This window comes from Peromyscus maniculatus, chromosome 14 (genome assembly GCF_049852395.1).
Source record: "Peromyscus maniculatus bairdii isolate BWxNUB_F1_BW_parent chromosome 14, HU_Pman_BW_mat_3.1, whole genome shotgun sequence".
NCBI classification, from domain to species: Eukaryota; Metazoa; Chordata; class Mammalia; order Rodentia; family Cricetidae; genus Peromyscus; species Peromyscus maniculatus.
In genome coordinates, this window is record NC_134865.1 from 73,835,946 (window position 1) to 73,848,554 (window position 12,609).

Here is a 12,609-nt window from a genome sequence, read left to right on the forward strand (position 1 = left end):
AAGTTACCTTCTGGTACATTTTGTGTTCATACATATAGCGAATAGTCTTGTTCAGGTCCTTGACATGAAGCTAAAAGGTAAGAAGGTGGACATTCAGACCAGGAGCCCAGAGACGCCACCAACACCTTATAAAGTCCTTTTCCCAATCAGTAAAAGAAACCACGGTGAGCAGTAAAATCTAGAACGCCATCTCGGGCCATTCCATTGCACATGAGAGACAAGAGAAGACGCTTCTCCGTGCATAGCGTCCTCGGCATTCGGAGACTTTCTTGTACCGTATCTGCAATGTACTCAGCCCTGACTGATACTGTGGCATGGAGAGAAACAGCTAGAAAATACAGCCTTCCAGCTGCGACATTTGTCCCCCACTCCCTACCACAGCGCTGATACCGCCGTTCAGAAAACATGTCATAGGTTTAATCTCAACACACAGGCCTTCTTTTCTATTTTCCTTTAAAATTTAAAGATAAATAAAACTATGCTTTTCATTTATCTTTAAAGAGTTAAGAAGGGGGCCATGAGATGGCTTAGCCAGTTAAAGGACTTGCTGCCAGGCCTGAGGACCTGAGTTCAATCCCCAGAACCTGCAGGATGGAAAAAAAAAAAAAAAAAACCGAGAACTGACTCCCAAAAATGGTCCTTAGACCTCCACATGGATGACATGGCACACATGCACATAAAGTAAATAAATAAATAAATAAGTAAATAAACAAACAATAAATAAATAAATAAATAATAAATGTAAAAATCCATTTTTAATGTTAAGAAAAATTACTAGGAGCATACTTAGAGGTACAGCCCTTGGCTAACAAACACAAGGCCCTGCATTCAATCAACCAATCCCCAGTGTCAAATAACAATGACAACAAAAACTGACGGTCAAAATGGTAAGCAGAACTCACATCCGCACTAGGGAACACCAGGAGTCCAGTTGCTCCGTGATCAGTGAAGTAAACAAACACATGATCCCGGGGACCACTGCCAAGAGAGGACAGAAGAGCGTGAGCCAAAGGAGCCACAGCTTCCCGTTCCTGTTTCCATGTCCACGTCTCTGAAAAGCTGCCTTCATCAAAAAGTTAAGGCGTTTGAGCAGGGCGTGGTATCACGTGCCTTTAATACCAGCACTAAAGAGGCTAGAGACAGACTGATCTCTGAGCTGGAGGCCAGCCTGGTCTATCTATACAGGGAGTTCCAAATCAGCCACGACTACATAGTGAGACCCTGTCTCAAAAATGCAGAAAGGGGAAAATACACATGCATGCATGGATGCAGGCACATGCTAATTCTAGAGGATGAGTCAGACTACAAGTTCAAGAGCAGCCTGGACAATTTAATGACAGCCTGTATCAAAAAATAAATGGGAGGGTGTGCTAGGGAGGGGCAGGCAATGGGGGGGGGGGTGTGTGCTAGGATTGTCACTTAATGGTACATGCATGAAGTCATGAAGGGGAAAAAAATCATAAGGGACCCTGATGACAGGGGTCTGTATGTGGCACAGAAACAGACAAACCACATATCAGCCCTGTGTGACCTATCCTGGGTCAGGACAAAGCTGTCCTCTCTAGATCCTCTGTGTAAGGTTGCAGCTCTAAGAGTCCACGAAACCGACGGTACCTCCTCAGGACTTTTCCAGAACCTTTGCCCTTCACAGCCTCTGCATCGCCTCTCAGCACGGCCAGGAAGTTCTCTGGAGTCACATCCTACAAGGAATTGGGAGTCAGAGCCAAATGCGGCTGTTACTTCCAAGAACATTTTATAGAGTCTGTGACGACAGACCCAGGGCACCCAGCTTCAAGCTCAATAGCAAATACCCCGACACCAAGCCAGGATGACATCAATTCCCGGGGCCCCAGGGCCTATGAACTGTGGAAATGCCACCTTGTTTGAGGCCGGCGGCTACTCAGCAAGCCTTTCATTCCTTCTCAACAACTATGAAGTGGGGGACCCCCTCCCCCCAACAAAAAGATTCTGCCAGCACAGGAAAAAAATACTCAAAGAGAGGGCAAAAGAGAGGAAGTGAACGGTTAGGGCCTTGGTTTGCCTCCAGCTTGCCACCTCAGAGCCTGAGTCCCAAGGATACTAACTAGATGTCCAAGGACCCTCAGGGATCAAAACCAACGCAAAAAATAGAAAGGGAAAAAAAAAAAAAAAAAAGCCCACATCATCCCCAATTCTACCACCAGGATTTAAACCTATCCCTATAGAGAAAGAAATTCTCTCTTAAGATGGGATCAACTATATTGCATTCCCTTTGAATTTAAGTTACCATAGAGTAAAACAAAACAAAGAAATGCTAAGCTTTGGGTCCATGTTTCTTTGCCTCCTAAGACATCCTTAGAAAGTTAAGGAAAAAACGTATAAAGACCATAAATGCCAGTTTATACAGTATCAATAAACTGGGAGGAAATTAACCATTTGGGGAGGAATGTATTAGAAAATTACTAATAGGAATTTAAATAGGAAGGTCTCTGTGAGTTTGAGGGCGGTCTGGTTTACAGAGAGAGTTCCAGGACAGCCAGAGCCACACAGAGAAAGAAATGCTGTCTAGAACCCCCCTTCCACCCCACCCCCCACAAAAATTATCTTCAGGAAAATCCTGCCATATTTTGTGCTAGGAGTGGGCTGAGGAGATGGATTTCTATAAATGAGCACAGATAATCTTTAACCCGATTAAATTAACACCTCACGAAATTCAGGTTATCACTGAAGGAAATACGTTAACATGCTTGATACATGCAAAGGCTAGAGTCTAAATAGCAATAGACTGACTGTAACCTTTTTTGAACACTTGCCCTTTTTTTCCTTTTCTCTGTTGGCCTCCAAAACTCTGATTAAACTAGATACAGTAGCACGTGCCTATGGTCCCCATTACTGGGTGGGGGTGGGGGAGGCAGGAAGATCGCATGGGTCTAAGAGTTCAAGGCTAGTTTGAACAGAAAAAAAAAAAAGACCCCATATCTCAAAAATCCAAACAAACAACTAAGGCTGAGGATATGGCTCTGTGGTAGAACACTTGACTAGATTATATGAACCCCGGTTACAGGCCCAGCACCATTTCCCCCAAGAAAATCTCTTCCCCATTCAATTCTCAAGCACAAATAAGGGAGGGAGAGCTATGAATAAACTAAGGCCCAAAGCCACTGGGCTGCAGATGAGGATGCGCTCACCTCTCCAGTGTAATCCTTCAGGACTCCTTTATACACATCTGTGCCATTGGGCCGGTTGATCACAATGCCTGGAGTAGGGTTGCTGAAAAATTCAAGGACATGGTTGCAACACAAAATGTGTCTCCCTTCCAAACAGAGAGTATCTTGGGACAAGATCACGCAAACAACACTGCTCTCAATAAACAAGGACAAGCCGGGCGGTGGTGGTGCGTGCACACATCTTTAATCTCAGCACTCAGGAGGCAGAGGCCAGCCTGGTCTACAGAGCAAGTTCTAGGACAGCCAGGGCTAACAGAGAAATCATGTCTAGAAAAACCAAACAAACAGGACACAAAGCAAAACTGAACACCCAGGCTCAGGTGCCACAATCAGGAGGGACTCTGCCAGAACTCAGAAATTGCTAAGCTCAGAGCGCTCTCAGCCTTTTCTCAGTTCCAGAAAAACCTGGGCAAGTGTGCAAGAGAACCACATGGAATACTAAACACACACCAGAAAGGAGCATGGTAGGAGGTCCTGCACAAACTAGAACCTTCTACAGGCAGGTGCCCCGGCTCAGAGATTAAGAACAGGCTCCCAACTTCAGGGTGCAGGGTCTCAACCCTCTCAGAGTACCTCCTTCTGCTCATCTCCTGTTTCCTGCCACCCCACAGGGCACCCTAACATACAACATTCCTGTGGCTTTTTTCCTGGGGCCACTCCCATTCCCACACCGGTCCACTGACCTAAGGAGCCCCAGAAGCCTGACAGTGTTTTTAAATTCTGTTTCGTGGCCAAGTTTAAAGCTCCCCACTTACTCTTCAGAGTTGGCAATGTCGTCATACATCATCACTATGATCTGCTCATCAGGAATCCCGTTCCGGTGAATGATCTGGTAGGCATGGCATGCGTCTGCCTGGAAGACAGGATTCCCTCGGCTTTTAGATATCACAGGGAAGGAGGCACATTTGGGGTACAATCTTACAGAAGGCTATGACTCATTCCTTACTGGTCAAGGTTCAAAATGATTAGTTTTTAAAACATTCATTTTTATTTTTTTAACATCAATTTTACAAGATCCCACTCTTATTATCTACATACTTACCTGATAGCAAGGTAGTACTATCAAGCACATGTGTGTAAACACACAGACACAGGTGTGTAAATATACAGGCACAGACGTGCATAAATACACAGGGACAGGTGTACATACACATAGTCACACACTGTCACATCTACAGGTTAATAAGGGCCCTTGAAAGTACTAAGCACCTTGTGTTCATATTTTAGACCACAGGATGATGATGATGATGATGATGATGATGATGATGATGATGATGATAGTTAGGAATGTAACTCAGTCGGTAGAGTGCTTGCCTAGCATGCCAAAAGTTCTAAGTTCAAGCACACCACCACACAAACTGGGTATGGTGGGGCACACTTGCATTTGTTTTGGGGAGGTAAAGGCAGGCCAGAAGTTCCAGGTCATCCTTAGCTACACAGTGAGTTTGAAGTCATTCTAGGCAACAAAAAATCTATCGTCTTTAAAAAAAATGACTAGTTTCATAATTTGAAACAAAAGAAGGCCATCAAGAGGAACAGAAACCATCCCTGTTGGAATTCCTTGCTTCAGATGATGCACACTGCACTCTGTGCAGAACAATTGAGGCCAGGAAGGAAACACGTTGCATAACTTCCCACTAACAATGTCGTCCCAGAACAGAAACCTAAGTAAACACAGCGAGGTGCGTGTGGCCAGCCTCGACACCCTCAGGCAGACACTTCCATATATACAGTCACTGCACGCAGCACATGAGGTAACAAAGAAAATAAAGCATCCACAATGCCAGGTTTCTGCCTCCAGATGCCTCCGGATGCCCATCCATCTGCTGTGACTGTATGGGAAGCGTGGGTCCAGCACTCAGGAGCTGCCAGACAAGTGGACAGCTAAGTGTGAGGCCAAGAACGTCCACCTTCAGTTTGCCCTGGACTGACTTCAGGCCCCTATCTCATTAGTCCTCAGTCTTCAGGTGATAAAGGTCATGACCCCCCTCTTACAGCTGGGGGAGAGGAGGTGACCCACTCATCACACTAGGTGCATGGAGAAAGAAGCCAATCATGTTGACTACAGATCCTGATGGTTCTTCATGCAAGAGCAGCAGCGAAATCATTAAATTTACAGAAGCCCCAAGAGAAAGCAAGGGGCTAAAAATCTAGACAGAAACAAAACAAGTCATCAATCATCACATATACAGTCATATAGGATCTGAGATTCGCCTCATTTGGAGATTCTGTTCAGTGTTCACACAAACTAAAGCAGCTATCATGTCTAAGCAATCGATCTTATGAGTCTGTCCTTAGCTGGGCAATGGTGGATATACACAGAGATATACAAATTACTAAAATAACCCAGAGTTGCGAGCCTGAAATGGATGGGATGGCACAGAAATAACGCCTTGGTCAAGGCAGAGGCTTTTTAAGAGGCACAGGGATGATGAGTCCTGTGTTGATGCATTCCAGGGATGCCTCAGTCCCTCAGGCCCACCCTGACAGGCAGGTGCTCACTCCATTTTATAAGTGGGATGAGATCAGGGTCTAAACCCAGGTATCTTGCTCCATGCCCCACCCCCACCCCCATTCAGTGGCTTCCAAGGGAAGTTGGGGACATATGCAGGGTCCTCTGAAGTACTCAGCTGCCTCTACCTTAGTAAATTCAAAGGGTTCTGCGCGGAGATGAAGAGGTTAATGAACAACTGGTGTCTTCCCCTCAGAAAAGCCAAAGGAGATGACGCCGGGCTGAGCATGACCTCAATACAGGGCACAGCCTCTGTGGTGAGCAGAGATTGTTGTGACTCAGCAGACTTCAAAGCTGACACCGGGAAGAGGCCAGGCTCACAGAGGAATCCCATGACGTCCTGATACTGAAGCCTCTCACAATGTCACATATACAGTGGGCATCAGCCATCACCACCAGCCGTAAGCACAGTAAGACAGAGCGCTTGGAGCGAAGGCTAAATACAGCTGGTGTGTGCTGTATTTAGTCATCGGGAAAGGCTCTCTGGCCAGGCATGCTTGCCTGACAGGTGCATACAGCTCCTCCCCTCCTGGCCCACATCCTGTTTCCCCAGCATCCTGCCTCCCAGGCATCTTGCATCCAAGTGCAATGGTGGGGAGGTGCTGAGCTGGGGTGCTGTAGTGCCCAACCGGCCTTTCACCAAGTCCAGAGGAAGAGGCTGAGGTTTAAAGCGAGCTGATGTCATTTGTTCCCATTATACAGCAGGGTAAGTAGGGAACAGCAAGTCCAGCTACCCCAAACACTTCCATCTTCATCACTGTTGGGCTCAGCAGCCTCATGCCAGCCCTACCCAGCACCCCCTCCCCAACCCTCTCCTGCATGCCCTCTTCAAAGGATGTTTGGCTTCACGCATTAGCAGCTGACCTTGCACCAATGAAGACAAGCTTCAGAGACATCAGCCTAAGTGAGCAGTTTGTCTAAAGGACAGACTGTATGGCTCGCACTGTCTGCTGCTGCCGGCACCCTGATGCTTCCCCTCCCCAACTTCCGCTGCCTGGCTCCTGTCCCCGCCAGCCTCCATTCTGCCTCTCTGCACGCCAAACACTCAAATATTTACTGCCTGGCCCTTTCTGGAAGAGTCTGCTGACTGGTCCTGAGCCAGACAGTCGTGGTATTACACTGAGTATGGTTATGGGGGAGCGGCTAAGCAGGTTCACAGGGTTTGGGGTGCCCCACCCCTGTTAGTACTTATGTAGGAGACAATCCAACTTTTCTATCAGAAAATGTGTATTAGCCAGGCATGGTGGCACACACCTTTAATCCCAGTGCCGGGAGGCAGAGGCGAGTGGATTTCTGTGAGTTTAAGACCATCCTAGTCTACATAGTGAGTTCCAGACAGCCGGGGCTATGTAGAGAGACCCTGTGTCCAAGGAAAAAAAAATCTTTATTACAGAGTCTCACTATGTAACCCCAGCTAGCCAGGAAATCACTATGTAGACCAGGCTAGCCTCAAACTTATAGAGATCCACCTTCCACTGCCTCCCGAGCACTGAGATCAAAGGCGTGCGCTACCACGACAGTCTCCATCCAATTTTCGTTACCTGAAGACAATGTGGCTTTGTAAGTTTGTCCTTCTAACACAGCTCGCTGTTCACTCACTCCCACTCTCCCCACCATCCCTATTCCAGTCTTGACTATGCGCCATTCTTGCATCACCTCAGGAACTCTGAGTCAGACCTAGAAACTCCCTTTCCTTCTCCAGAAGCTGACGTGAACATAAGCATGTGATATGTGATTGCAACTGTTGCCGGCCAGAGAGGGCAAAGTTCCCAAACCGACTCCCAGGAAGAGGCCCACCCTTGAGAGCGAGCGTGAGCGGTAACTGACACAGGCGGCCTCCTTTTCCTCTACAGTTTTTGTTTGGAGGGGACACCGGGAGCTGCTGTAACCGTTTTATAACGAGGAGCGTTTATCTGGAGACAGGACCTCAAATCAAAATCGGAATAGATTTTAGTCAAATGGGCCTGAGTTTAAGTGGCCAGCCTAGAGCTCTCCGCATTTGCCACTTAAAACACTGAAGAGGTTCTGGTACCTGGCAGACAGACTGGCTATTCCCTCACTGTGGTTTTGTGTTGCCACAGTTCACATGGAACACTCAGCTCTCCCATAGCTCCTTCCACAGAAGCTCCTTGCCCTTCCCTCCCTTTCCCCCATTCTCCTAACTGTCACACACACACACACACACACACACACACACACACACACACACACACATACACACACACACACACACACACACACACACACACACACACACACACACACACACACACGACCAACTATAGCTACACCCTGACCCATATATATCCGGTACTTGGGAGTTCCTACAAGAACCAGCTTTGTCAACGTGAGGCCAGCGAGCCTCTCCACCATCCTCTATCACCCAACCACCACACCCCCTGGCAAACCATGGGCTCCCAAGTAAAAGAAGTCAAATGGAACCGTGAGCCAGCTCAAGTCAATTCTATCTAAGTGCCTCGGGCGATGCTATGGGGAGGACAGTTTAGAATGTTACACCAGACACCAGGAAGCTAATGAACACAGCGATCTATTCTCTTTGGTTTATCTGATTTTTCTAAGTTTCCTGTGCTAACTTTAAACACATGTTAATTTTTAATAAGAGAGAAAGGAACCATTTTAAAACAGATCTGGATAATTTAAAGATACCTGTGCCGTGGAAGTAGAGGGAAGTGATGAATGCAGACTGTGGATTCATGCTGCCTGGTTCAGATCCCATTTGTACTTCTCCCTGGCTGTGTGACCTTTTACAAGTTGCCTAACCATTCTGTGTCTCAGTTTGCCAGTCTTAGAACGGATCTGAAATAAGACTCATTCTCTTGAGCTGTCTGAGGATAAATAAGATACATGCCTAGTGCTTAGCACTGGACTGACACCCAGTAAGGGTGGCATTCTCCTTCCAGAAAGTGGGTGCTGTTGTAACGGGCAGGTAGTATCCTATCCCCACATTGTCATCCCCATGAACTGCTCCTGACTCACTGTCTAGACTCATGAATGTCCCAAAAGGAAGACGAGCCATTTGCTGCAAGTCCAGCTCCTGAATGACTTCCAGCCATGACCTTTCGCCTCATTCCAGGCTTCAGCTCCCACATGCCAGACCCTCCTCCCAGTCCTGACCACCTTCCTTAGATGCTGTGTGGCCCTCTGTGACATGGAGGATTCCCCATTCTGCAGGCTGCCTGCCTCACTCTTCTGTCCCCTCCTGCTCCGAGCCCTCACCCGGATCTTCTTCTCTAACCCTGGGCTTCCAGAGGCCTATCTGTCCTAAACAGAGTGACCCACCAGTGTCTCCAAGACCAGCCCCCTCTGCTCTCATTCCTGTATGGAAAACAGAAATCCAGTTTGGTCCAGAAAAAACAAAGCAGAAATGACCACCACAGTGCATATCAGAGCCATTGGCAAGGATGTGGTAAATGGTTTGAAACCAAAAAAAGAGCTGGGGACTGGACCTCCTGTGGATGTGGGGGAACCTCAAGCCTCTATAAATACATCCAGTTAAAACCTTCATGGGATCAAGGGAGAGTTCTTAAATGATTTAACCTCCAGTGCTGGAGGTCCACTGGGAACAGAGGCACCCACGCAGCCTCAGCTCCACCATCCTTTCCTAGGTGGAGACAAAGACTCACATCTGAAGCACCCATGCAGCACCCATGCAGCCTCAGCTCCACCATCCTTTCCTAGGTGGAGACAAAGACTAATGTCTGCAGCTACTTCCTGACCTATCTGATATTTCATATTTTACCAGGAAAACCATCAGTTCTCCCAGGTTTTCCTGGTAAAATAATAGAGGCTGGAGAGATGGCTCAGTAGTTAAGAGCACTGGCTACTCAGAGGTCCTGAGTTCAATTCCCAGCAACCACATGGTGGCTCTCAACCATGTGTAATGAGATCTGGTGCCCTCTTCTGGCATGTAGGCAGAATACTGTGTACATAATAAATATTTAAATAATAATAATAATAGTAATAATGTTTCTGGGAGCAGCTGAGCATGGTAGCTTCTGACTGTAATCCCAGTACTCAGGAGGCTGAAGCAGGAAGATTGCTTTGAATTCAAGGCTAGCTTGGATAATAGCATGAGACCCTGTTTTGAAAAAAATTCAATAAAGCAGGAGGATAGCCATGAGGTAGACACCAGCTATATCTACAAACAACCAAAAAAAAAAAAAATGGTCATGAAGGTAATGTTCAACTAGTGTATTTTCCTAAGATGGTTGATTAACCAGCAAGCTTGCTGCCTGTGGTCTGCGCTTGACTTATCTTTTCACTCAAAGGCAAAGGAATCAGTCATGATAACAAATCTTAATCTGGCCAAACTTCCTTTCTGGTCAGCACACAAAGGCCATTCAAGATAAGTCAGAACTTCACCTAAGCCAACCCCTTTGACACATATAGACAATCACCCTGACAGACACAGGGACACAGCACCTTCTGTGAAAAACCCGCCAATAGCCAGCCACTGTTCAGGAGCCAAGCGCCTGCACCATGGACAGTCTAAACAGATACCCTGGTGTACACTGGACTTCAATGACTTAGCATCAAAAAAGGACATGGGGGCCATCAAGATGGCCCTACTGATAAAGGTGCTTGTGCCAAATCTGACAACCTGAGTTCGATCCCCAGGACCCACATGGTAGAAAGAAAAAGAGTCAACACCCGCAAGTTGTCCTCTGACCTCCACACATGTGCAATAGAATACACATATACACACATTCACACACACACATAAATAAATCTAATGAAAACTTCTTTAAAGACTGTAGGCTATCTCAACAACAATTTTTATTAACTACATGGTAAATTGATATTCATTTGGACATCTGGTTTAAATAAAATGTCAAATTTCCTGTATATATTTTCTGTGTTTATACATTTGTTTGTGTGTGTGTGTGTGTGTGTGTGTGTGTGTGTGTGTGTATGTGTGTGTGTGTGTGTGTGTGTGTGTGTGTGTGTGTGTGTGTGTGTTTGAATGTGGAGGCTGGGGTATTGCTCCTCAGGTGCTGTGGTGGTTTGAATGGCCCCCATTAGGCTCATCATATATTTTCATGCTTGGTCCTCAGTTGGTGAACTGCTTGGAAAGATTAGGAGGTGTGGCCTTGGTGGAGAAAGTGTCACTGGTGTGGGCTTGAGGTTTCAAAAGCCTACTTACTTCACGCCAGTGTCTCTCCGCCTGCTACATCCAGACCATGCTCACTGCTACAATAATGAACAGACCCAATGAAACTGTACACAAGCCCCCAATTAGATGCTTTCTTTGATAAGAGTTGCCTTGATCTAGGACAGGTGCTACTCTATTTTTATTTTTATTTGTATATGTATATGCCTGTATGTTTGTATGTACATGTATGTGCAGTTTCCCAAGGAGTACAGAAGAGGGCATCAGATCCCCTAGAGCTGGAGTTAACAGGAAGCTATGAGCTGCTGGCTGTGGAAGCTGAGACCCGAACCCAGGTCCTCTAGAAGAGCAGTGAGTGCTATTAAATTCTGAGCTACCTCTCCAGCCTACCCCCAACACTACAGACCCCCTTTCTGAGACATGGTCTCCCACCGGCCTGGAGTTTGCCAGGCAGACTAGGTTGGCTGGACAGTGAGTCCCAGGGATCCATCAATCTCCACCTCCTTACATCGTGTTTGGAGTACAAGAGCACCCCAATATTCCTTGGTATTTAGTTTTGTTTTTTTTAAGTGGGTTCTTGGGGCTGAACCAGGTCCTAGTGCCTGCACAACAGACATTTTACTGAACAGACTATCTCCTCAGCCCCTCCTACATATTTTAAGCTTTTTCAAATGCGGCTGCTAGGAGTTTTTCCATGACTCATGCAGCTCTTACTGGACCAGGCAGCTCTCAAGCCAGCTGGCTGGGTCTGCATCCTACCCAGCCCACCCCCCCCCCCCATGTACCGCTTGCCAGCTCCAACCACACCGGGCCAACTGCTGGCCACTTCCATCTAAGTGTTGGTGGATAAAGAGGGATTGAGAACAGGCTGGGCTCCACACAGCCCCACTGTGAGGATTAAAGACCTCAGAATGCTCTGAGGAGAGTCTACAACATGATCCTGTGACAATCTACGCACCTTGCATCTAAAGTTTAAATCAACTTTTGTTGTTGATTTGGTTTGGTTTGGTTTTTCAAGACAGAGTTTCTCTGTGTAGCTCTGGCTGTCCTGGAACTAGCTCTGTTCTGTAGACCACATTGGCTTCCAACTCTGCCTGCCTCTGTATCCAAGTGGTGGGACTAAAGGTGTGCGCCACCACACCTGGCTAAATCAACTTTTTAAAATGACAGTGTTATCAGTTACATAGAAGTCAGCCTTTAGGCCAGGCGGATTGTAGCTTTGGTGCCTTTCCTGGAACTCACTCTGTAGCCCAGGCTGGCCTTGAACTCAGAGATCCGCCTGGCTCTGTCTCCCAAGTGCTGGGATTAAAGGCGTGCGCCACCACCACCCGGCAAGACCGACAGATGTCACTGAGCCTAGAACACACCTATTTCTCCTTCACCAAGATACCCCCGGGGCAAATGTCAGCCAATCCGGGTCCTGAACCCTAGAAATCCCCTCACCCCAACCTCTGCTATGATTAAAAACCCTACTCTGCCTGGACTCGGGAGCTCTCTGCTCTCACTGCTGCAGACAGATGGAGAATCCAAACTCAGACTTGAATAAAGCCTCTTTGCATTTGCATACAGATCCGGTGTCTCTGTGGTGGTCTTTTAAGGGTCTCTGGGATCTAGGCTTAACACCGATCATGTTCCCATCCACATACTGGCTAATCTGAGTAAGGCTGATACCAGCGCAAGATTTTACATGTTTTCATTCCTTTTGGGTCCACACCCTGGGGTGGGATCTTTGGATGAGGGGTAACTATTTCACCTTCTTC

At 47.0% G+C, this 12,609-nt stretch overlaps 1 protein-coding gene across 5 annotated transcripts in view; it reads right to left on the reverse strand.

Annotated features, from left to right (window-relative positions):
- Lgmn (legumain) overlaps nucleotides 1-12,609 on the reverse strand; it is a 45,259-nt gene that overhangs the window by 8,096 nt on the left and 24,554 nt on the right. For all 5 annotated transcript variants that reach the window (XM_076551284.1, XM_042261077.2, XM_042261079.2 and 2 more), the window contains 5 exons: nucleotides 3,962-4,059; nucleotides 3,168-3,249; nucleotides 1,615-1,700; nucleotides 903-978; nucleotides 8-70 (listed from right to left, as the gene is read on the reverse strand). In XM_076551284.1, coding sequence (XP_076407399.1) covers nucleotides 8-70; nucleotides 903-978; nucleotides 1,615-1,700; nucleotides 3,168-3,249; nucleotides 3,962-4,059 — 405 coding nt within the window. The remainder of the gene's footprint in view (nucleotides 1-7; nucleotides 71-902; nucleotides 979-1,614; nucleotides 1,701-3,167; nucleotides 3,250-3,961; nucleotides 4,060-12,609) is intronic.